Source organism: Excalfactoria chinensis, chromosome 1 (genome assembly GCF_039878825.1).
Source record: "Excalfactoria chinensis isolate bCotChi1 chromosome 1, bCotChi1.hap2, whole genome shotgun sequence".
NCBI classification, from domain to species: domain Eukaryota; kingdom Metazoa; phylum Chordata; class Aves; order Galliformes; family Phasianidae; genus Excalfactoria; species Excalfactoria chinensis.
In genome coordinates this window covers 182,106,747-182,132,351 of record NC_092825.1, presented here as the reverse complement: position 1 = coordinate 182,132,351, position 25,605 = coordinate 182,106,747, and the positions used below count along the sequence as shown (strand labels likewise).

Sequence of the window (25,605 nt, the reverse complement as noted above, 5' to 3'; positions counted from 1 at the left end):
AGGCCGACCTGAAGCTTCTGGCTTTCAACAACAGCTCTGAAACCTCCACCCAGGGCCTTCACAGAAAGGGCAGCTACCTCGACGTGGGAGCACAAGGTGGAAAGCAGAATAACAAAGTGATGCTGTGAGATCGTGAACCTCTTCCTAAGCCCACGAGAGGCTGACCCATAAAAACCTTCAGTACAACTGCAATAAAAGCGAGACCCGCAGAAGCGTGGGAGGCAGCCACTCTTACCCATGCAGCCTTCCTCTTCATCAACAAACATCTTGGATTTCAGCACACGTTTCCGTTTCCTCTTCTTTCCCCCAGCTGAAGCCTAAAGGACAGCAGAGGATTGTGAGACACCAAGGGTTTAAGCCCTCTGCACGGCCCCAGGTGTGTCTCTAACCAAACCCATACAGAACACTCAGTGAATTCCCCTCCCTTCTCAGGATAGCCCAGTCTAAGCTTTATTAATGCCACGGTTCTCTCCATCCCACCAGGATGAATTTCAGAGAGACCAAACAACTGAAAGCAGACAGCAGCTTCTTCTATCTGCCAGCACGAGGGGCACGTTCCTCTTGCAGGGCACACGACGTTCTGAAATGTGTTTAGCTCTGCGTGGGGTTGTTTCATCGTACCTCTGAATAAGGAGGAAATAACAAGGTGTGCACGACACCAGGATGCATGCTGTGACGAACAGCTGTGCTTTCAGTAAAGCTACGTGTGTTTTTTCAGCTCAGAGGTTGACTCTGTGCCAACCGGAGCCCACCTCTCTTACGCAGCAGCAAGACAAGGTTGAACGCTGAGGTTTCTCTGGTTTCATTCTGGCCCTGCCTTGACTCCAGAGGCCAAGATTTAGAGGGGAGAGTGTAAAACCACGAGCAACAATTCGTAGAGCCATTAGGAGGACAAAAGGGAAGAAAAACTGTGCTATATCAGCAGAAAAAAAAACAGAGTCTAAGTAAAGTTGTGCTCTGGGTAATGAACGAAGTGGTGAACATGATGGATTCTTTCATGGTGGATCATGTGATAAACGTGGCAGGCAAACAGGACCATCCCCTTGGCATCTGAAAAGAGGCTGAGCAATCCCCATCATGTCAAATGAAAGCAGAAGTGAATCACCATGGTGTGCTCTTACCTCAGCGGATGCTGGCTCCAGCTCAGCCTTCAGAGCAGGTACCAGAGGTGGTGGAGATGGAGCTTTCTCTTCCTCGAGTGTGGGAGATGCTGGGACATCTGCCAAGAAGAATACATGATAAGAATACATCTCCAACCTGACAGCTCACCCTGCACCAAGGTGCTATGTGCTGGAGCTCCTGAAGAAAGCATGGCCAAGGATGGGATGGGATGGGGATGGGGATGGGATGGGGATGGGATGGGGATGGGGATGGGGATGGGGATGGGATGGGGATGGGGATGGGATGGGGATGGGATGGGGATGGGATGGGGATGGGATGGGGATGGGATGGGATGGGGATGGGATGGGGATGGGATGGGGATGGGATGGGGATGGGATGGGGATGGGGATGGGGATGGGGATGGGATGGGGATGGGATGGGGATGGGATGGGGATGGGATGGGGATGGGATGGGGATGGGATGGGAATGGGATGGGATGGGGATGGGGATGGGGATGGGGATGGGATGGGGATGGGATGGGGATGGGATGGGGATGGGATGGGGATGGGATGGGGATGGGATGGGGATGGGATGGGGATGGCATGGGAGAAGTGTGTCTGGTATTTTTGGAAAGCCATGCTCAGCCTCACTGAGTGAAACTTGGAAAAGCAGCACCAACATTAGAATGTTTCAGGCGTGTGTTTCACCTGTTCACTAAGAAAAGGGACTGGAATCTGTTTAGGAATTAAAAGAGTCAGGGCTAAGACCACATATTCATTCATAATCAGTGTATATCTTCTGTTTCTCCGCCTCTCCCTGAATGGTAAAACAGAGTAATTGCTTCAGAAGTGGCATTTCAAATCCCAAATGATCAACTCTACTAGCTCAAAACTGCCTCCATAGAACCATAGAATGGCTTGGGTTGCAAAGGCCCACAGTGCTCATCCAGTCCCAACCCCCTGCTGTGTGCAGGGTCACCAACCAGCAGCCCAGGCTGCCCAGAGCCACATCCAGCCTGGCCTTGAATGCCTGCAGGGATGGGGCATCCACAGCCTCCTTGGGCAACCTGTTCCAGTGTGTCACCACCCTCTGGGTGAAAAACTCCCTCCTAAGATCCAACCTAAACCTGCCCTGTCTCACTTTAAGACCTCCCGTCTTAGTTTAATTCATGCAAGAATGAAACGCAATACTGCCCACCCCACAAGATTTTAAGGAACACCACAGGAAAAAAGACCCAAACAAAACAAAAACAAAACCCAAACCACCCCAAAAAGCTAAGTCCATTCTCCCATCTGTCACTGTGTTCCTCTTTGTGCAGCAGCAGACAGATGCAATGACTGAGATGCTGGAATCCCTCCAACACCTGCACTGCCCCACATGGTCAGGGCAACCTCCCCAGCTTTGTATGGTGCAAAACCAGCACTGGAGGCTGTCACAGCAGCATCAGACAGGGGTGAGACCAGCAGGGCATGCATAGGTACAAGAAGGCCAAGGTCACTTCTATGGGGCTGGCAGAAGCACAGAGCTGCGACAGCATAGAAAAATCAGAGCAATGGGGGACAGGAGCAGCACCGTGACTAATTGAAATGACTTCAACGAATCCTCTCCAAGTCCACCTACGAAATAGTGCCATGCAAGCCCTCAGCTGCGGGGGAGAGCAAGGAATGTGGGGGGAAGAAACTCCTCATCTGACCTATTGCTTAACAATAACAAGGCTTGCGGCTGGCTGCGAGGACAGAGTGCTGCTTGGCATCTCCTCCCAGCCCTGCTGGCTGCGTTGCTGCCTTCACGCTGTCGTCGTAACACGAGTTTTGGATCCGTAGCTGTCCCAAGTGATTAGGTCAGTGTGAAGAGTTACGACTGTGCCAGGCGTGCAGCCAGCTGACCTTCATAGGTTAAGAAGGGCTCAAGCGAAACGGTGGTTGGCTGCCAACGCTCAATAATAAATTACATTCTTCAAACGAGGACTCAGCCTCCTAACTACTGCAGTAAGCGAGGCACAGAAATGCAAACAGAGCGGGATACCATGACTCGGGATTTCACCTTGCTCCAAAGCACCGGGTCTGGCAGCTGTGCTAAGATAAAACCAACCAAGGGACCTGCTTAGAGGTGCTAAACTGCTGGGGGACCACAGCAAAGACTCAAAATCCTCAATATTTATCTCAGTCTCACGGCAACTGCAGGCTGAAAAGCCCACAGGTTGCACAGCACCGAACTCTGCAGGCAACCTGAGCTGGCTGCATCCGCTGCAAAGCATTTGTAAGGAGTGTGCATGCTAAGAGGGCTGAAAATCAGCCTGGTGAAAAGCTTGAGGGGTCTTTGGGGGGGGGGTCACCTCAACTGCTTTTGCTAGGGGGAAATTCGGGTGATTCCCCAGCCTCCTCTGAATGACTTACCCCGGCTTTAACAGGCAGAAAGCACCTCCCTTCCCACGGCAGTGCTTCAGACCACCATCGAGCCGTGGCTGCGTTGCTTTGTTATCCTCTTGCAGCCAGCACAGTCCTCATGACATGTGATAACTCCTGAGTCAACCCCTTGCTGCTGCCCACAGTTTACTCACCAGCAACAGCTGCGTGAAATGGATACACGTTGGGCAACTGGATGTACCAAAGATGTAAATCCCTGGCTTTGTTTGGTTTGCACTGGACCCTGCCTGGAAAAACTGTGAGAAGCTTTAATGCTTCTGCTGCAGCTCTCTGAAACTGATAGAGTTTGTAGGTTACAGTGCCACTGAAATCACCCTCCAAAGTGGCTGTAAAACGCTTGTCAACACTATGAAACTGCGCTGGTGTTGGTATAGCTGGAGCTGCCAAACCTCCTGTCCTCTGTGGACACACTTGTGTAGTTTATTCTGGCACTGGAAGCAAAACAACCTGCGGTGACTAAGGCACCCTCAAACCAATATAACTTGAAATGAAAAATGATTTTAAATGGAGATGATTGTGCCTCGGGGCCCTCTCTGTATTTTCAGCTTGGTACAACGTGCTGACACTTGTGGAAGAAGAGCTTATTTTGGGCTCCCCCCTCCCCTTGAAATCACAGCACCACAGAATGGTTGGGTTGCAAAGGACCTCAAAGCCCTTCCATCCCCAACCCCTGCTGTAGGCTGGGTACCCCCCACAAGCTCAGGCTGCCCAGGACCCCATCCCCAGCCTTGGGCACCTCCAGCCTTGCTGGGCAGCACTTCCAGGGCCTCTCTGCTCTTTGGGTATACGATTTCCTCCTCACATCTGACATAAATCTCCCTCTTTTTCTTTAAAGCCATCTCCCCTTGTCCTATCTTTATCTGACTGTGTAAGAAGTCTCCCTCCCTCCTACCTATCAGCTCCCTTCAGGCTCTGGAAGGCTAAAGTGAGGTCTCCCTGCAGACTTCCCTTCTCCAGGCTCAACACCCCCAGATCCCTCAGCCTGTCTCCATAGAGTGGTGCTCCAACCTAATAGAAATGGTTTGGCTCGCTAGTGGAAGCAGTGAAAGCTGAGCCAGGAACCTGTGATAGCTCCTCTGGAGGTTTGGCTTCCCATCTCACCCATTTAAAACTTACCCCTCCATCATCTGTGGGTGAATTACGCAGGTGGTGGCTGAGCTGTGCCAGCCTGGCAGCAATTCCCAACTGCTGTGCAGCATATGGCACCTTTCCCCTGCTCCCATGGGGATGTGGCACACAACAATGACAATCCAGGCCCCATTCTGATGTTGCTGATAAAAACTGCCCAGGTCTCTGTAGAATCCCATTTACAACCTTTTCGAGGGTGAATACTCTTAAAGTCTGGCTGCTGCATTCATTCACACTGCCCCATCCAGCCCTGGGGGTGTTCAAGGCCAGCTTGGATGTGGCCCTGGGCAGCCTGGGCTGGTATTCAATGTGGAGGTTGGTGGCCCTGCCTGCACTGGGGGGGGTTGGAGCTTCATGATCCTTGAGGTCCTTTCCAACCCAAACCATTCTATGATTCAAAAGCTACAATTTTATCCAGCTTTCATTCTTACATCTGCTTGGATTCCATCTGACTACTTCAAAGAAATGCTTTCAAACCAGAACAGGGGAGATTTAAACTGGATTTAAAGAAAATAAGAGCAGTGAGGCACCGGCAGAGGTTACTTATAAAGGTGGTGGGTGTCCCTTCCCTGCAGATGCCCAAGGTCAGGGGATGGGGCTCTGAGCACTGAAGGAGCTCTGGGTGTCCCTGTGCAATGCAGGGAGTGGGACCTGATGGCATTCAGGGGTTCCCTTCCAACTCAAACGATTGTATGACTCGATAAGAAAGGGAGAAGATAGGAACTCTCTGATTTCTTATCTTTCCCTTTTGAAAAAGGGAACAGCACAAAGCTAATCTGTAGAACAGACTTGTATAATATATACCCAAGCAGTGGGTAGGTAGTCTTACTTTTAAGGACTAAAGCTACAGAGAGTAAGATTAGTAAGTTAACTGGGTTCTCAACCTGACCATCAGAGGTCCACTCCAACTAGAATGATTCTACAGACTTGAAAGGTAGGCCTGGGAGAATCTAATGAGGTTCAGCACAGTAAAGTGAAAGGTTTTACACTTGGGCTGGAGAAATCCCAGGCATTTATATAGACTGGAAGGAGCAATCCTTGAGAGCAGCCCTGCAGAGAAGGACCTGGGGGTCCTGGCAGATTAGAAACTGAACATGAGCCAGCAGTGTGCTCCTGCAGCTCCGAAAGCAAATGGGATCCCAGGCCAGCAGGGACAGGGAGGAGACTGTCCGTCTGCTCTGCTCTCATGAGGCCCCATCTGCATTGCTGCATCCAGGTCTGGGGCTCTCAATACAAGAAAGACAGGGAGCTGTTGGAGAGGGTGCAGAGGAGGCCACAAAGATGCTCAGAGGGCTGCAGCACCTCCCATACAAAGACAGGCTGAGGGAGCTGGGCTTGTTCAGCATGGAGAAGAGAAGGCTGCGGGGTGACCTCATTGCAGCCTGCCAGGACCTGAAGGGAGCCTACAGACAGGAGGGGAGTCAGCTCTGTGAAAGGGCAGATAACAGCAGGACAAGGGAAATGGTTTGGAGTTGAAGGAGGGCAGATGGAGGTTGGATGTCAGGGGGAAGTTGTTTACAGAGAGTGGTGAAGTGCTGGAACAGCTGCCCAGAGAGGCTGTGGATGCCCCGTCCATCCCTGGAGGTGTTGAAGGGCAGCTTGGATGGGGCCCTGGGCAGCCTGGGCTGGTATTCAGTGTGGAGGTTGGTGGCCCTGCCTGTGGTGGGGGGTTGGAGCTTCATGATCCTTGAGGTCCCTTCCAACCCAAACCATTCTGTGACTCTATGAAAACCAGAGGTTACGCAGCTATTGGGAGTTCACAATACCCTCGGGGAAGGCAGCCCTCCATTTATGAGAGTCTGCCCCACAACATTAGAGTTCTAACAGAAGGAGATCTGGAAAACAGGCTTCAAACAAACTGAGGTCACTTCCCAACTTGCTGTGTTCAGAACTCCATCATGAAGACGTGAAGCCAAAGATCCCCAACTCAAAACAACAAAAAGCAGACCAAACCAACAAGCTTTCCATGCTCCTAAGAACAACCTTCCCATCTATCCCTGAAGCAAAGGATTCCTTTCTGCCTGCTCTCACTAGCAGAGGATTGGTGAGCTGAGAGATTCCAGCCCAGCACGGAGCAGTGCATCAAGTGGCAATTCCAATCTTCAGAGCAGAACAACACAGCTTGTCAGTAAGCCGTGTGATGAGCAAATGGAAACACCAGATAACAGCTTACAAACATTTAAAGAAATAAATACCACAGAGTGTGGGCATGCATATATGTGTATTTCTTTTCTGGCTAAACAAGGAGCTGCACACAGGAATGCGATGAAATTAAGGCTGATCATGAAGAATGGCTTCCTGAGAGATTTATCATCCTGTGGCATAGTTTCAGTGGAAGCAATGGATGCCTGATGACAGAGATCACTTGAAATTATGCTGGGTGAAAGAGAAATGATGAAAACAGGCCCAAGGTGGTACAGAGACCTTTAAGATATCCAGCTGCGTTCTTGTGCTATAGATCCTCTTCATCTCACGGTTGTTTCTCCACACCAAAGAAGCGAATGGCTCCAGTTCTGCAGTCCCAGCTCTCTCCTAATACAACCTATGAGCCGTTTCACCTATTTTTTATAGCTGGAGCTGTACACTGCACTGTTGGTTTCAATTATTTGCCCATAATGATCTCCAAATTCTTTTCCTGATCAGTTTGTTGGATGACTGTCCCATTTAGCACGTATTCCCCAGCTCAGTCCCCAACTTATTTTCCAGTTATCTACATTGAACGGCATTTGTCACCTCAATTATCCAAATTCTTTGGAATCTGGCTCTGCTGTTCCTCATTATAAACCCAAAATTTGTGACGTTCTGGGCACCCAACTCCAACCAAAGCCAACAGCCACTGAGGAGACGCAGAGTCGCATCGGATATGGCTCAGCTGTTTTGCCTCCAGCTTCTCTATTTATTTCTTTGGAAATCTTGTTTCCAAATGTTGTCTTCCAAACCATTTCTATAAACAGAATAAAGGTACTAAAAACGACCCCGGGAGAGGAGAGGTCAACTTTGCAAGTGCTTACTAACTGAACTGGTTATGACCGGTCCCATGGTTCTGGAAGGCACAATATCTTCCCCAAACCTCTCTCACACACATCAGCATGACAGGCAGCACACTCGGTGATGAGACAGCCAGATCTGAGCTAAGCTAAAACTGAATGACTGAGGCACCCCAATGGAATGCCGGAACACTCACAGCATTAGAAAACCAGAAAGCTCCAACTACAGCCATTTGCACGGTTGTCAGTCCTTTCTCAATCCCTCAATCGTTGACCAACAGCCTTAGATAGGAGCTCTGATGGAGCCAGGCCCCTGACCTGCTTGGTTTTTTGCATCTCTTACCTTCCTCATCACTGCTGTCAGACTCCAGTTGCTTGATTCGCTTCCTCTTCTTCTTCTGATTTTCGGGTTCTCTTTCCTCCTCGTTGTCGGACTTGTCCATCCTTTTCATTTTACTGCCACAAAGAAAAATGAAGATAAGGAATGAAAACATACCATCCCACGTGCGTGTGTGCATGAATACGCTGTGTGTGCACTGCATACATTCCTGATAGAAGAGCTGCCAGCAAGGAGATCAAATACCTCTGGTACCTCCTCAAAACATATGAGCATCACATGCTGAGGTATACCCATCCACAGCATCAGACAGAGGTGCAAGGGCATTTTCAGGCCTCTCAACCTTACCCATATCCCGTTCTCTTAAACAAGGAGGACTTCTTTAGCCCCTCTGCAGCTCGGTGTTTTGCCCAGTGCCTCACCTAGCTTGGCCACAGCAAGCTGGCAAGCAGGCATTTCTGATCTTGTCTCTAGAGCTCAGGCTCCCAAACACTCATGTCCCCAACAGCATCGCTCAGAAGCTCTTTTGACAGACTGCTCGCCACTGACTGACTATGAGGTAGTGTCTCAGAATCCTGGAGCCATTTTTAAAGACTACTGGAAAAATAAAATAGCTTCTTTCTTTTTAATGTTGGCGAGACACGTCAGACTAACAAGCCTGGAGGCTAAAGGCCCACGTATCCTCATGGAGCTGCTATGGCCCAAGTGGCCTTCCCAACACCACGCTGCCAACACGCTGTTTCCAGGCCCCTGGACTGAACAGGACTATCAATAAGAAGAGCAGTTAGCACCAACTGCCATGGTGGGCTGGGCGGTGCGCTCACCTATTTAGTTAGCAACAGATTGAGACCACCAATTAATTACTCACAGGCCACCAGAGAGCCATCAGACTGTAATGATTTTTTGTCTCTGTCAGTTTGGGTTGGATTAAACACAAAGGGTTGAACTTAGAATTTACTTGGAGCTTCAGCCCAAAGTAAACCAGAGGCATTGAAAGCAGCAGTACATTTGCTATGGGAATCAACAAGCAGAACTTTGTGTGCTAGGAGCTGTGTACATATAAGCTTGGGAATATACTGCCTTCCCTGCAACGCAGGTGCTCCTGCCAGCCCCCACAGATTGCCTGTGGGGTCCGTGCTCAGCCTGCTCACAGCATGAGGTTGTCTCATGGAACACCACCCCCTCCCACTGGACAGAACCTGGACCGTGTCCCTTCCCGTTTGCAAAGACACAGATGGCCCTGAGGCATCTACAGCACTAAATGGAAAAGAAATATTAAGAAAGAATTCTAAGAGAGATAAATTTAGACACATTTAGTGCTGTTTAGTAGCTGGGAAGAGGAGGCAAGCCAATGCTGTACATCCAGCCAGCTCAAAGTAAGGTCATCAACAAGCAGGTTGAGAGATTACAGGGACCTTGAGTAGCATAGCCCACCTCTTTTTGTCCTTCTGTTGAATTTTAGCAGGCTCTGTTTTCCTTCCAGGTTTCTCTGCTGTGGTATTAGGGGATGACTCTGGTTCTGTTGCAGGAGCTGAAGCCTTGACTGCTTCTTTTTCTTCCTTTGGCTGCTCAGGCACTGAGTTGACTTTGAGTTTATCTGTGAATTAAAGCATTTAAAACAGTAAAGAACGTACATAGGACAACTCATAAAGGAGTGGGTTAAGCAAAACAGCATGCACCAACCATACAGACAGCACTACAGATGATGCCAAAAAGCTTTAAGGGATCTGGATGGACCAAGCTGTGTCATACATGGACACGCTTGGGTCTGCAGCTGATTTGCTTCCACCATTCCTGATGGCACAGCCCAAACACACTGCAAGCCAAAGGTGCTGCAGCAGTTCCTAAACTCTGCAAAGAGGGCTACAAGGCAATGGCAGAAACTGTTATGGTCAGTAGGACCATAAAGTCACCACAAAGGATTGGGAAGTCCATCCCTCTTCTACACATTCCCCTTGGCGAAACACCACATTCATCTTTACTGTCACTTCAGCCCTTTTAAACTGGAGCTTTAATCGAGCAAGAAGAGCAGAGAAACAGAGAAATCAGGATTGATGAAAAGCAACAAGAAGAGCCTGAGTGACAGCCATCTTATTTAGCATCAACAGCAGAGGGCTGGAGGACCCAACTATTGTTAACTCAGGGCTTTCTGGCAGTGGTGAAGTCTTTGAAGCCAGAAGAATCACGCTGACATGTGGGGAATAAATCTTACCTCTGGAATCACCCCTATCTTTTCTATACACATCATCATTTCCAGTTCTGCCCAGTTTGCTGGGGGCTCAGGAAAGAACCTACCCCCACTGGGAGTCACTGAAATACACCCACAAAGTTCCCCTCATCACCACTGTGTTATCTTCACCACTGCAATTTCAGTTTCTCAGGGTTTTACAATGCGAGCTTTTGATCTAGGGCTCTTCAAAGACGTAAGGACCTCATGAAGTTAACTGCAGTTAAGTGCCCTTAGACTCGTTGAGTCTCAGGCTGAAAGCACTGTGAGCAATCTGCTACAGCGAAACGGGAGCTCAAAGAAGTCCATCAGCACCGCAGGCTGCGTTCATTGACTGCACCCTGCAGACTTCAACAGCTGCTTGCTAGACGGCAAACTTTGCCATTTACTCCTTCCCAGCAACTCTTCTTTAAATCCCCCGGTATTTCTGTTTGGAAGAGCATCTTTGAAGAACGCCCTGAAATGTTTTTCCAACATCTAATCAAAAGCTTTGGCGTGCTTTCTTTAGCCATGGGTAGTTTCAGTTGGAAGGGTCCTCCAGAGGCCATCTAACCCAAAACCCCCACTCAAAGGCAAAGACCATCTCCCACTTTTCTATGCTGATTATCAGCTGCGCAGCTTGCAGGATAGGAATTAACCCTAAATCTTAACGAGAGGCTCCTCAGTGATTTGTGATGAAAAGCGAGCATCATTAACACGCTCAGCTTAACAGGTTTTGGCAAACACTCTGCCAATAGCTGATCTTCCAGCCAACAGTGCTCACGTTAAATCAGCTAAAAATCCTTCCTGGGTTAGCCTGCACAAATACGTCATCGTAATTGATCTCCACCCAGCAAGCTTGTTGTCTGAAATACTCTGCTTACAACTTGCCTTTAATTTTTTGCCTTAAGAGCTGCATGCCAAGAAAATTAACCCTTCTGAGTTCAAAAGTGCAGAAGAACCATAGAATGGCCTGAGCTGCAAAGGCCCACAGTGCTCATCCAGCTCCAACCCCCTGCTGTGTGCAGGGTCACCAACCAGCAGCCCAGGCTGCCCAGAGCCACATCCAGCCTGGCCTTGAATGCCTGCAGGGATGGGGCATCCACAGCCTCCTTGGGCAACCTGTTCCAGTGCATCACCACACTCTGGGTGAAACTTCCTCCTAAGATCCAACCTAAACCTCCCCTGTCTCACTTTAAAGCCATTCCCCCTTGTCCTATCACTGTCTACCCTCACAAACAGCCGTTCCCCCTCCTGTTTAAAGGCTCCCTTCAAGAACTGGATGCCCACAATGAGGTCTCCCCGCAGCCTTCTCTTCTCCAAGCGTGATGTGGAGAACCCTAAGAAAAATAAGGGATATAAAGGAAATCCAACAAGCCTCACATCCCTTTGGATGGAGGGAGTGGAGGGTGAAGAGCCCTGCTCCTTTTTCACTATTTATATCTCCCCATCACAGCTGTACAGCCAGACACCTGACATCACTAATTACTTCTAATTGCTGCTTAGCAAAAAAATAAATAAAATCGATTTCCAATATCCCTCGGGACTTTCTTTTATGTTTTTTTGACTCCAGAGGGTTGGTACGTAACCACAACTGACACCTGGCATAAAGCACTTACTCATGGCAGCTTTTCCAAAGAAGTTGTTCATGATGTTGGCCTTTGCTGATGGCTTACTGCTCGCTGCAGACACCTGGAAGCAAACACAGGAGTAACCACAGGAATTAATCAGGAAAACACAGCCCTCAAAACGCACAGCATTGCTTCTGAACAAACAGAATGAATATGGATAATTAGCTGCCTGGTCGGCGGGTCAGATTTCAACACCTGGGTAGGAGAATTTGAGAAGAGTAGATAATAAATGGATCGAAAGGTTGAGAGTTCCTTAGTAGTCTTGTAGGCTGGGCCTTCAGAGCTAACCTAGGTCACATTCCATCTGACGGCTCACAGCGTTGCTGAAAGAAGTGGTTGGGATTTGGGTCAGTTCCCAATAAAGAACTGTTCTTTTTTCTTTTTGCTAAACTATCAGTGCCTCAATTCATGGTAACCGTCAGAGGAAAGAACACAGATTGGCCAAACCATGAAGACTTTATCCAGCTCCTCTGGCACCAATTCTGCACTGCTGAGCAGTCTGCAAAGAACTATCACTGCTCTATTCCATTCCTATAGCCACTACCCGAAAGACAAATCACACGCGCAAACACACACACCTAAGAGAGCTTGGTCTCCTAATCCCATTTATTTTCATGTAAAACAACCAGACGCTGAACTTTGCATTCAGACAAAGTACGACTCATCAGTTCTAAATCACAAAAGCGAACCAAAACGTACTCAATTGTTATAAAAAAAAAATAAAGAAGCCAAACCACGTGCAGAGAACATCACCATCTTAATGCCCACTTAAGAGGCCGCACTGCTTTAAAAAGACTTGCGTTAATTAGAATTAAAACATAATCCTGTGCTGGAAAAAGGCAGCAGCTGGGAAGATAAACATTTTAGTCTTGCACAGGTCAGGCTCTGAAGCTTCCCTCGCAGACCAAGTTTAAACACCTTGATACTTTTAAGACCTGGGCTTCTCACATTTCACTTATTGCTCAAAACAAATCCTTTTAAGCACAATAGAGAGCGCGAGATCCTCAACTGGTGTATATATTGGCATAACTGAAGACAATGGAACAATTGCCTCAATGATGCAGCTATGCTGGTTTACACTAGTTGAAGATCTGGCTCAAAGAGGAACGTCAAAGTGTCAAAGTTACGGCAAATACACTTCAGTGGGCAGGTCAAGAGTGTGGCACATATACTTCCCTCTGAGGGGATTCGATGACAGAAGGCACGACTGTGACACAGTTAAACATCTACAGAAGTGTCTGAGCCCTCCCAGCGGGCAGCAAGTTTAGTACTGGAAGCAGTGGATGAGGCTGCGCTGTAGCTGGTTAAGGTTAGCTAAATTCATAGCATCATTAAGGTTGGAAAAGAGATCTAAAAATCACTAAACCCAACCGTGCTCACTACTCTTTGTGGCCTTGCAATATTTGAAGTGAGTGAATAAACAGGAGGGGGAATGGCTGTTTGTGAGGGTGGACAGTGATAGGACAAGGGAAAATGGTTTGAAAGGGAGACAGGGCAGGTTTAGGTTGGATCTTAGGAGGAAGTTTTTCACCCAGAGGGTGGTGACGCACTGGAACAGGTTGCCCAAGGAGGCTGTGGATGCCCCATCCCTGCAGGCATTCAAGGCCAGGCTGGATGTGGCTCTGGGCAGCCTGGGCTGCTGGTTGGTGACCCTGCACATAGCAGGGGGTTGGAGCTGGATGAGCACTGTGGGCCTTTTTGAACTCAGGCCATTCTATCATTCTATGGTATGAGATGCTCCTAAGTGACTCCACACTTCTTTGGGCAGCCCATTCTAATACCTCACCACCCCTTCAGTGAAGAAACTTCTTAACATCCAGCATGAAGAGCAAAGCTAGAAGAGCAGCTCATTAAAGCTGTTAACCCAAAGGGTCTGTGGTCACTTACACTTGGGGCCTCCTTAGCTTTGGGTTCTTTATTTGCATCCTGGGCTTTGGAAGCAGCTTTGGCTGCAAACATCCCCATGATCCCCTTGGGGGGCTGTGAGTTCTGCTTAGCAGCTGTAGGACCGTGGCCATTGAGTGGTGGTGTGCTGACAGTGCTTGTATCACTCGCTGTCTGGGAACTGGCCCGTGCCAACGTCCGAGCTTGAGCAACTTCAGCTGGAGTCCTGGGGACTGCATCAGCACAGTGAATGGCACTGAACCTGTGTGAAGGAATGAGAAACTGAGTTAGCCCCTTAGGCGCCCACCTCCTTTGCGTGTCCACCTTGGCTCCCTCCCTGGTAGTTGCTTCTCCAGTTCTGCATTCTGTTATGGGAAGAGCAATTGAATTTGTGCCAGGGCTGGCACTGAGCAGCAAAAACGATGGAGACCTCTACTCAAAAGATCAGCTGGACCTGCCAGCAGGAGCCAGAGCATTCAGATGCAAAACAAGCTGTTCAGATTTCATAGGGGAGGGGGGGGAGGGAGCCCATCTCCACACCCAGGGTGGGGATGGAGTCAACTGCATTTTATTCCTAAACTGGTTACGCTCCCCCAGGCTTGCAGCAGACATCGTTCTGCCGTCTGATGAGCTGATATGTTTACAACTTTCAGATGCTTTGACAGAATCCACTAGAGCTGCAGCGAGCAGGTAAGGAGATCACAACTGCGACCCAACTGCTGAGGTGTCTAAGAAGACACTTCACTATATAAAGGCATTTCCATGCAACCTCTAGTAGACAGAGATGCATCTCAGCTTGCAGCAGTCTGAAACGTGATTGTCTGAGGGAGGCTGAGATACAAGAATTAAACAACGTGCTCGCAGTTACAAGACAAGACACTGACAGTCAGGAATAGCTGTACCCAAAAATAACCCAGTTCTGCTCCCCACTGTGCAAATCACAGGCGAGGCTTTCCAGATTTCCTACAGCAACACCACAAAAGAGCACGGGCTCACGCCTTCCAGTCCATGGAATTACACAGCATGTTTTTATTTGCATAAGAAAGCAGTTTTCTGCCAATTAGTTGCCTCAGCATTAGCAGTCCACTTTGACTCCGATCACAAACTGAAATGTATTAGCAAATATCCCTACGGCACTTTGAGGCTCCAGCAGAACATCTCTCGACATCCAAACCTTTAAAGGAAGGAAAGGAGACATTAAAGGGAAAATAATCCCCCTTTCCTTTCTACTTTCAGCCTCTTTTCAGCTCACTGCTACTCCACAAACACTCGTGAGCAACACCAGAACTCACCAGGTTACAAACGACACGCGATCATCAATGGCTGTATTGAGTGTGCAGCAAAGCACAGCTCAACCTCACGCACCTCTGGGAAGTTACCTTGCCTTAATGCTGCTGTGTGACTATAGCTCGTGGGCTCCATCCAAAATTCACTCAATAATCACTGAAAAAACAGGCAATGTTTGGACTGTGCTCTGCAAGCAAGGAGCTGCTTCCGCTTGGAAAGCTGACATGAGCAACATGCATTAAATCCAGCTATTTATATGAGGGCACCAAGTCACCTCCACTGCCTTTGCAGCATAAGAGGTCCCATACAAATACAGAGGAGAATATAGATCCTGGCCCCAGAGCTTATGAGATATATGGACTGAGAAGGAAATATAAGCAGCCAGTGGGTTCTGTTTGCTATAAACATACACATAGGCAGACCACTGTGCTCACAGGGACTGTGGGGATCTCATCCCAGCTGTAACAGACTGCTCATGTAGTGGACAAGTCCAAGGGAGAGGCAAAAGGGCTGGTCTGAATTTCCTTCAGCCAGGCCACAGATGAAGAAGCTGCGTTTTTCTCTGTTTGTTTGGGAATTCCTGCTGCAGAGCCAGGAGGAAAACTAAACGTAGGCTGCAGAAAGTGGCTTTCAGAACCTGCACTGTCTAAATCCTCTGGGTGCACAAATCTGAAAGGCGAGCACCTCTAGAACACTGACACCTCCACCTGGGGCTACCCTACAGTAAACAGAGCACAACAAGGTGACTGTGACCAGAACACCATACCTGTTCCCTGAAGCTGGGCTTTCCATTGTTTCCTGTGCCACTGACATTCACATCTCAAATGCAATTTTTAAGGTGTTATTTTTCACCCAGAGGGTGGTGACGCACTGGAACAGGTTGCCCAAGGAGGCTGTGGATGCCCCATCCCTGCAGGCATTCAAGGCCAGGCTGGATGTGGCTCTGGGCAGCCTGGGCTGCTGGTTGGTGACCCTGCACATAACAGGGGGTTGGAGCTGGATGAGCACTGTGGGCCTTTGCAACCCAGGACCTTCTATGATTTGCCCAAACACACTCTTGTGAGCATTCTCAAGGCAGCTCCATTTCTTCTATTCTACACTCGTTCTACAACACGACATTTGGGCATCCATCCCCCTTCTAACCCAGAGCGCCCATAGTGCTGCATGTAGTGATTGCAGCAAGATGAAGCTGTCAGAGTGGAAATGCATCTGAATGAAAGGTCAGAGCTGCCAGGCACCACACAAAGAAAAAGGAGGAAGCTGAAGTTCCTCTGAATTCTAAAGCAACCTTCCACTAGTCCAAACACAAACAAAACCTGCGCTGCTTGGCCTGTTCATACTTCAATATAGGAAATGAGTTCCTACAAACTATCTTAGAATGACAGAATGGCCTGGGTTGCAAAGCCCACAGTGCTCATCCAGCTCCAACCCCCTGCTATGTGCAGGGTCACCAACCAGCAGCCCAGGCTGCCCAGAGCCACATCCAGCCTGGCCTTGAATGCCTGCAGGGATGGGGCATCCACAGCCTCCTTGGGCAACCTGTTCAGTGCGTCACCACCCTCTGGGGGAAAAACTCCCTCCTGAGATCCAACCTAAACCTCCCCTGTCTCACCTTAACACCATTCCTCCTTGTCCTATCACTGCCCACCTTCACAAACAGCCATTCCCCCTCCTGTTCACATGCACTGGAAGGCCACAATGAGGTTTCCCCAGAGCCTTCTCCAAGCTAAACAACCCCAGTTCCCTCAACCTAAGAGAGGTGCTCCAGCCCTCTAAGCCTCTTACAGGCCTCCTCTGGAGACCTCTGGGCCCTGTTCAGAGGGGTGGAAGAGACCAAAGAGCAAAACAGAAGGCAAGCTCAGGTTACTGCTCAGCCAAACACATCACTCATGCTTTTGTACTGTTTCAATTTACCCTTCCTGTGTGACAAGAGAACTGGATAAAATCGGGGATGATTAAGTGTGGCCAGGAAATGAGAGAAATGTTTCTAGCCATCTGACAAGAAAGGTACTGGAACTCTGCTGGAATAACAGAGTAAGTGAAGCAACTGTAAGCTGGAAATAGCTCCATTTATAAAGCAATCATACAACGTGCTGTCTGGGGACTGGTTTGGCATGGTTCTACTCTAGCTTTCTAAAAATCCAGGCATATTTGGTAACCACTGCCTTCTGCTGAAGTGCACTGTGTAATAACGTCTCATCGGTCTCAAATCACACAGCATAAGAAAGAAAACCAAGGAGCAACTCACTTGCTGCAGTTGTGCAGGTTGGCTTTGATGATATCATAGTCTGTGTTGTAGAGTGGCCCACTGTCTTTGAGCAGGGCTTTCTGAATGCTGTAGACGTGCACGCTGGTAACCGTGGCCAGTTTAGACTTCATTGCTGGGTGGAGCAAAAGTAGAGCACTCCATTAGTACAGCCTTTAAAGAACCAGGTGACAGCTCTGACTAAATTCAAAGAATGACCATAGAATGGCCTGGATTGCAAAAGCCCACAGTGCTCATCCAGTTCCAACCCCCTGCTATGTGCAGGGTCACCAACCAGCAACCCAGGCTGCCCAGAGCCACATCCAGCCTGGCCTTGAATGTCTGCAGGGATGGGGCATCCACAGCCTCCTTGGGCAACCTGTTCCAGTGCGTCACCACCCTCTGCATGAAAAACTTCCTCCTAAGATCCAATCTAAACCTCCCCTGTCTCACTTTAAAGCCATTCCCCCTTGTCCTATCACTGCCCACCCTCACAAACAGCCGTTCCCCCTCCTGTTTATTCACTCCCTTCAAGTACTGGATGCTCTCAATGAGGTCTCCTTTCAGCCTTCTCTTCTCCAAGCTAAACCAGCCCAGTTCCCTCAACCTTTCCTCATAGGAGAGCAGCTCCAGCCCTCTGATCATCCTAGTGGCCCTCCAGTAATCCACTGAAATCGATGTTTTGTCTCTTTGCCTCTATTTAGACTGTAGCTTTGAGATCAGAGCTGCTTTCTTTTCTTATTTTAAGCAATTCTTTGTTCTCTGCTCTATCGCTCTTTCCACACTACCCTGGTTTGAGACAGAGCTTCCAGGCACAGCAAAAATACACACAGTAATCATTTCTTGGGACCAGTCCTAGACTGAGCAGCCCTGCTCCCATCACAAAGCTCAGCCTCTTCCAAATGTAAGTCAGACCTCTGGCTGGCTCTGAATACAAAAAACACGAACAACTCTGCCCTCCCCAGCACTACGCAGCACGCATAACTCAACAGACCTGACAGATAGTAGTTGCACTGCTTGACAATACCCTGATGAAGACAACTTCACTAGAAATCCACTTCACATTTCACAGAAGAACACAAGTGAGGCCATTAGTACTGATGGAAAAGGTCACAAACACCACAGTTTGTTCTCAGACGCCAAAGATGTTTCTTGAAAGCAACACGGAGCCTGCAGTTGTGTTCCTGTTGTTGCAGCTCAGAGCTTATGAGAAGATCAGACGTGGAAAAAAGACAGACAAGAATCTCTGTTGACTCAAATGTGCAGCAGGGAAATCAGACCTCAGTCCCAAGGTTGTGAAGTTACCGAGCTGTTGGCTTAGATGGTCAAAATTCTGAGAAACAAAGTGGTACAAGAAGTACACACCTCAACTGCACACAGCCTGACCGGGCATTTAATGTGCAGATGGCAAGTGTTGAGCTCTGTTCACTTTGTTATTCTTTCAAAGCAAAAAAATCATTCTGGAACAGGTTGCCCAAGGAGGCTGTGGATGCCCCATCCCTGCAGGCATTCAAGGCCAGGCTGGATGTGGCTCTGGGCAGCCTGGGCTGCTGGTTGGTGACCCTGCACATAGCAGGGGGTTGGAGCTGGATGAGCACTGTGGGCCTTTGCAACCCAGGCCATTCTGTGATTCTATGATTCATCATCGCACGATCTGCTTACCTTCCAGCTTATCCTCTCTCACTACTGCAATCTTTTGGCACTGAAAAACAAACAAACAAACAGAAAAACAAATTGCAATGTTAAGATCCGAAAAGATTTGTTTTATGCCAGACCAATATCTTCGTTTATCTGCTGAATGAGAAAGTCTGCAGGTTACAGGTGCAGCTTTGCAGCTGCCCAGAACTCTACCACTACCTTTAAGTGGTCACCAGGCCACTGATTTCTATAGCCACAGATTCCTGTTTTCCTCATTCACTGTTTCAGAGGTCAGAATAAATGCTCAGCCCTCCATTCCTGACATCAGGAGATAGGACACAGAAGAAATGAGAACACAACAAGACAGCACAGCTGTGAAAAGCAAAGCGACACAGATGACGATCAACGGCTGCAAAGCTGATGCACCAGCCCATGTATCCTTACACTGCCTGCAAACTCAATCTTGCAATAGTTAGCAAAGATGTGGCACCAGAGAAGCAAATCACAATGAGAAATTAAGCATTAATTTAACAGCCAGAAATGAACGCTTCCAGAAATGTGCTCTACATCATGTGTTCTTTCCAGGCTACAAGTATCACACCTGCTCTATGACATTCAACAGGCTGCAGTTAGTACAGGGAGTATCCAAACAGACGGGCTGGACAAAATCCATCCATTACTTTTGTGTTTGGCACATACCACACACTATCCAGAAAATGAACAAGGGGCAAGAAAGTGTAACTAACCTGAAAAGGTAAAGAAAGATTGAGAGCCTCCGTGCCACGCCAGGGCTGTAAGTAAACAGCATGAAGTGCTTACAGTGAGAAATGTTAGTGACAGATTTGTGGCTGTATCCCTGTAGCTGAATCCACAGCCTCGTGGCTACACCTACTGACAGCAGGCAGGAGTGCAGGCTCACCAGCAGGGACAGGACCTGAAGCACTCCCATCCATTTCTTCCCTGTAGTTGTGCCAGGTAACTCCCTACAAGCTGCTCTGATGCCCACATGTCTTCTGGAAGTGTGAGCTCCAAGTGTGAGCTCCTGTCCTGCTCTCTCTGGATAGCCCTCAGGGATTCAGCCTGGGAAGCACCCAGCACCTCCTGGGTGCCATTCATCTCTACCCCAGTGACCCATTGTGGTTGCAGGTCATCTCTCAGCAGCCACTGGGATGGCAGTGCTCAAAACCAAGATATTGAAATAAACAAGGAAGGGGAAAATAAGCGATCTTTATGCACTTACCTTTGTAGATCTTTCTTGTTTTAAAGAAAACTACTGAGTTAAACACAGACCTACCTATATCCTGTGTACCCTATGCCAGAATTCACTTACTTGCATGATCTTTAAATTTCCCCTGATGTATTTAAAATGATGTGTGGATAAACTTCTTGCCAACTCCAGGGAGCCAAGAACTGCTGCCTTGTTATTTCCAAAAGAAACCAGAGAAATGGATGGGGCTGTAGACAATATGGTTGAGAGGGAGGTATCCCTGCCTACAGCAGGGGGTTGGAAATAGGTGATCGTAAAGGTCCCTTCCAACCCAAACCATTCCATGATTCTATGAAAACCCATTAAACTCAGGCTATAGGTGTGACGACGCCTCTAAATGAAGACCAGGGATTGTAGTTTAGAAAATAACTGAGTATCCAAATGACAAGAATAGACACCAAGGGGTGTATCAAAGGCTCCCTCCAACACTACTTCATACACTTATACTCCACAGCAGATCTTGGACAACGCATCAGCTGCTCTCATACGGGCCCTCCCAGGCTCGAAGTTTGCTGTTCAAAAGTAATGATAAGATTGAGGGGTAACCCTGACCCTACATAACTGTACAGGTACAGCAGACCCAGCATGCTGTGCTTGTTGCTGGAACAAACAGAACAAGTTGAGCTTCTGACCCAAAGGTTACAAAACAAGGGGGAAGATGAGAACAGTTTATAGACACCCTGGAGAAGGACGACTCACTGTATGCCCATTCTGGATGAGGTTTCCTGCTACCAGGTAGGTGACATGAAGCTGAGCTCCTGAGTTCTCCTTTCGTTTCCTCTCCACGTAATCATACAGCATCCTGCACAAAGAAACCAGTGTTAATCACCCAGAAAGCAAAGAGAACACGGCACCCCTCCAATGCAGCTTACATCAAAAGAGCACAGGCAGTCTGATGTGGAAACGCTTTCACATCAACACTGGGATTAACTCGACCTTGTTGATCAGCCTTTCCTCCTCTGCCACCAAGGATCTCACAGCCCAACATTAACCAAAAGGGAAACAAATTCAAGCTCTCAGTGTTTGAATGGCTGGCTGCAGACTGTTTCAGATCCTCCGGGCTTCTTGTTCTAAAGCTTCCCCTTGAGAAATGCTGTTACAACCCAGAGACATGAAACTCCTGACCAAGGAACTGGTGATTTTGCATGCAAAGACATTGCCAGGTGCATATTTATAATCCCAACTACAACCACTGACACTGTGATGAGAAACACAAGGGATATGTGACTGTAGGGAGATAGGGATTGAGTCTGCAGCCTCTGCCTATGCCACTGACTTATGGTAAGTATCCCAGTTACAATATATGACATAGATACTTGAAGATTGCAATGACCACGCTGGCGTAATTCACTCCAACTATACAATGCTGCTATAAGGAGCTTTTTGAGCTTCCTGGAGGGCTTTAAGCACAAAGTTGTACTCAGTTCTCCACCTCCACGTTGCTCTCAAGGGAAGGAGAAGGTGTTTCCACATCACCTGAGCCATCTCCTCCATGGCAGTAAGTTCTTTTGGCTTATTCTAGTTTACTGCAAGATGAGAAGTGTTCCCAGCAAAGCTCTCCAGTCAGGTCTTTACCATCACTGAAACACTCATCATTTAATTGCTCAGACATACACAGAGCAAAGAGATCAATTCTTTCATCACATTAGATGTCCATGCTGATATTCGGGTACTTTGGACAGCACAGGTGAAGATGGGCTCAGTACACAGCAAATGTGCCTTCAGGCCCCAGCTACAGCTGGGAACAAGGACAGAAAGTATTTACAATACAGGACTGAACATGCTTACATAATTTTATGCTTAACTTCACTTTGCTATGTATAAACAACCTCAGAATCCTTGAGATACTCATAATCCCAAGGAGCCAGATAAGCAGGTATTCATAACAAGGTGTGCACTGTGCTGCAGGGCAACCAGAGTGGATGAGCATTAGCTGCACACAACTTGCAGTTACCATCAGTGCTTTTTTCCCCTTTTCCTGACTCTGCTCCCAGCAATACCTATGGATTTGTGGGTCCTGACCTGGGATGTGCAGTGCAGTCCCACTACAGCTGCCCAGAGCCACATCCAGCCTGGCCTTGAATGCCTGCAGGGATGGGGCATCCACAGCCTCCTTGGGCAACCTGTTCCAGTGCGTCACCACCCTCTGGGTGAAGGTGTGTTAAATAACATAACCACACGCACCTGAGACAGCACGCTGAACTTTTACATGCCTCCAGAGGCAGCATTTTAATACGTTAACCACAACCAGAAGACAGTAATTAACAATCCTCTGCCACAAAAGCGGCGGCGTGCGTATATGTTGATACTTACTGCTTAGCCTGGTTGACGTGGACTCCTAAAGTGTAGCTCAGCCATTTGTATGTCACCTGTGAAAGATGAAAGGAAACAAAACACAAAAGGTTTCAGAGAACCTCAGACTGTTAAACCACATCTCCTCCCATGGGGAAGTCAAACACTTTATGGCCCCCCTCCCCCCCTAAAAGAAACAACACAGGAGAACCTGGTAGAAGTGAGAGCACATTGACACCTACCCATTTACGACACTGAAGGGATTCAACCCCCAAGATACGAACAGATTTCTGACCCCAAAAGCTGTGTGTCTGCTTGAATGCCTTTTGGAAATGCTACGGCATAACTGAAGCCATTCTAAATCCCCTCAGTTGGACTTGATAAGTCTTTTCCAACCTGAGTGATCCTTTGAAGTGCTCAGCTTCACAACAGAAACAGCACAACCCTTGGCTGTGAGAAGCACCCGCGGCTCTCCCATTTACTGAGGGTTGACCAGATGATGCTGGCAGAAGGAACAGGCGGATCTCTGGCTGCATCAGCAGTCCAATAGCACCATGTGGCAGGTCTCAGGAGATAAACAGGCATGTAACTGTACCATTAGGATGAGTCACATCCCTATAACCGCTTCTCTTCCCACCCTGCCTTTTTTAACAGCCCAGGCTAGGGCCTCTCCTGCCTCAAACACCACAGTTAAACCGTCATTAATCCAGCAGCTTATGGAAATAAAATGATAAGCCCAAATAGCAGTCAGGACTACAGGCTGAGAGGGAGGGGGTTGCACAGCCTGGGGAAGAGAAGGCTCTGGGGGAGAGCTGAGAGTGACCTTCCAATGTCTTAAAGGGGCTGTAAGAAAGAAGGGGACAGACTCCTTAACAGGATCTGCTGTGATGAGGGGAAAGGATTGCAAACTAAAAGGGCAGAAGCATAAACTGGATGTAAGACAAATGTTTGTTTATAATAAAGGTGGTAAAAGCACTGGCATGGGGTTGCCCAGAGAGGTGGGGGGAGGTGGGAGATGCCCCATTTGAGGTCAGGCTGGACAGGGCTCTGTGCACCTGATGGAGCTGTGGGTGTCCCTGTGCAAACCCAAACCATTCTGTGATTGCCTTGATATTGCATGGAAAAAAACACTGTCTCATCCACATCTGAACTTTATGCCTTGAAGTAAAATGCTGCTGTCATTACAGCATGGGCTCAGCTATTAGGGAGAATAAGGAATTTAAGGGAGAACCACTTACCCCACCACCTGAGGAAAGACATGGAGCTTTTGGAATGGCTCTGGAGGAGGGCCATGTCCTATGAAGACAGGCTGAGGGAGATGGGGATATTCAGCCTGAGGGGGAGACCTCATGACAACCTTCTGGTACTTGTGAGGAGCTGATAAGCATAAGGGGGACTGACTGCACGAGCAGACAGCGGTAGGACAAAAGGGGGATGGTTTTAAACTAGATGTCGGGATGGGGAATTGTTCCCTAAGAGAATGCTGAGGCTCTGGCACTGCTGCCAAAAGGGCTGTGGGGGGCCATTCCTAACAGTGGCCAATCCCAAGGCCATGATGGGGCTGTAGGAGGTATCGCTGGGTGAAGAACTGGTTGGATGGCCGGGCCCAGAGAGTTGTGGTCAATGGAGTGGAATCCAGTTGGCAGCCGGTCACAAGTGGCGTCCCCCAGGGCTCGGTGCTTGGGCCGCTTCTGTTTAACATCTTCATTGATGATTTGGATGAGGGGATTGAGTGCACCCTCAGTAAGTTCGCAGACGACACTAAGCTGGGAGGGAGTGTTGATCTGCCTGAGGGGAGAAGGGCACTACAGAGGGACCTGGATAGACTTGATCGATGGGCCAAGGTGAACGGAATGAGTTTCAACAGGGCCAAGTGTCGGGTCCTGCATTTTGGTCATAACAACCCCAGACAGCCCTACAGGCTTGGGGAGGAGTGGCTGGAAAGCTCCCAGACGGAAAGGGACCTTGGTGTGCTGATGGACAGTGGGCTCAATATGAGCCAGCAGTGTGCACAGGTGGCCAAGAAGGCCAATGGCATCCTGGCTTGTATCAGGAATGGTGAGCAGGACTAGGGAAGTCATCCTGCCCCTGTACTCAGCATTGGTGAGGCCTCACCTCGAGTACTGTGTCCAGTTTGGGGCACCTCAGCACAAGAAGGACATGGAGGTACTGGAGCAGGTCCAGAGAAGGGCAACGAGGCTCGTGAAGGGCTTGGAGAATCAGCCCTACGAGGAGAGACTAAGGAAGCTGGGGCTGTTTAGTCTGAGGAAGAGGAGGCTGAGGGGAGACCTTATTGCCGTCTGCCAGTACCTGAAAGGTTCTTACAGTGAGAGTGGGGCAGGTCTCTTCTCACTAGTGACAAGTGACAGGACGAGGGGAAATGGCCTCAAGTTGCGCCAGGGCAAGTTCAGGTTGGATATTAGGAAGAACTTCTTTACAGAAAGGGTGGTTAGGGACTGGAATGGGATACACATGGTTAGGGACTGGAATGGGATACACATGGTTAGGGACTGGAATGGGATACACATGGTTAGGGACTGGAATGGGATACACATGGTTAGGGACTGGAATGGGATACACATGGTTAGGGACTGGAATGGGATACACATGGTTAGGGACTGGAATGGGATACACATGGTTAGGGACTGGAATGGGCTCCCCAAGGAAGTGGTTGAATCGCCATCCCTGGATGTGTTTAAGAGCCGTTTGGATGTGGTGCTCAGGGATATGATTTAGCAGAGGGTTGTTAGAGATCGGCTACTGGTTGGGCTGCGGTTGGACTTAATGATCTTCAAGGTCTTTTCCAACCTGGGTAATTCTATGATTCTATGCTCATGGGGATGGGGATGGGGGGGGGGGGAGGCTGGCTTGGGGGGGGAGGGAGGCTTGGGGAGGCTTTAAGGTCCCTTCCAACCCAAAGCATTCTGTGCTATATAAACAACACCGACATCATCATCGTTGCTCTTTCAGAGGCACTAAACCAACATCAAACACAACGGAGAGGCGAGATTCGGTCTGTGGGGGTGAGCAGCTCTGATTCAACAGCACCAGGACAAGGGGGGGGCACCAGGCCTAGGATGAAGGGAGGGGGGAGAGGGGGGGGTAAGGTGTGTAGGCCCCGCCATCCGTGTCCCACCGAACCCAGCTCCCCACCTCGGCCCTCCCCGCTCCGTCGG

The 25,605-nt window shown here is 48.8% G+C and overlaps 1 protein-coding gene across 2 annotated transcripts in view; it reads right to left on the bottom strand.

Annotated features, from left to right (window-relative positions):
- The window catches only part of POLD3 (DNA polymerase delta 3, accessory subunit), a 33,942-nt gene that overhangs the window by 8,138 nt on the left and 199 nt on the right, over positions 1 to 25,605 (bottom strand). Inside the window, exons 2-11 of one of the 2 annotated variants that reach the window (XM_072327011.1) lie at positions 22,451 to 22,506; positions 20,837 to 20,939; positions 18,895 to 18,934; positions 17,236 to 17,368; positions 13,704 to 13,962; positions 11,805 to 11,877; positions 9,414 to 9,576; positions 7,986 to 8,098; positions 1,122 to 1,219; positions 236 to 317 (exon numbers count right to left, since the gene is read on the bottom strand). In XM_072327011.1, the coding sequence (XP_072183112.1) occupies positions 236 to 317; positions 1,122 to 1,219; positions 7,986 to 8,098; positions 9,414 to 9,576; positions 11,805 to 11,877; positions 13,704 to 13,962; positions 17,236 to 17,368; positions 18,895 to 18,934; positions 20,837 to 20,939; positions 22,451 to 22,506 (1,120 nt within the window). The remainder of the gene's footprint in view (positions 1 to 235; positions 318 to 1,121; positions 1,220 to 7,985; positions 8,099 to 9,413; positions 9,577 to 11,804; positions 11,878 to 13,703; positions 13,963 to 17,235; positions 17,369 to 18,894; positions 18,935 to 20,836; positions 20,940 to 22,450; positions 22,507 to 25,605) is intronic. The other variant, XM_072327012.1, reaches the window with a different exon arrangement.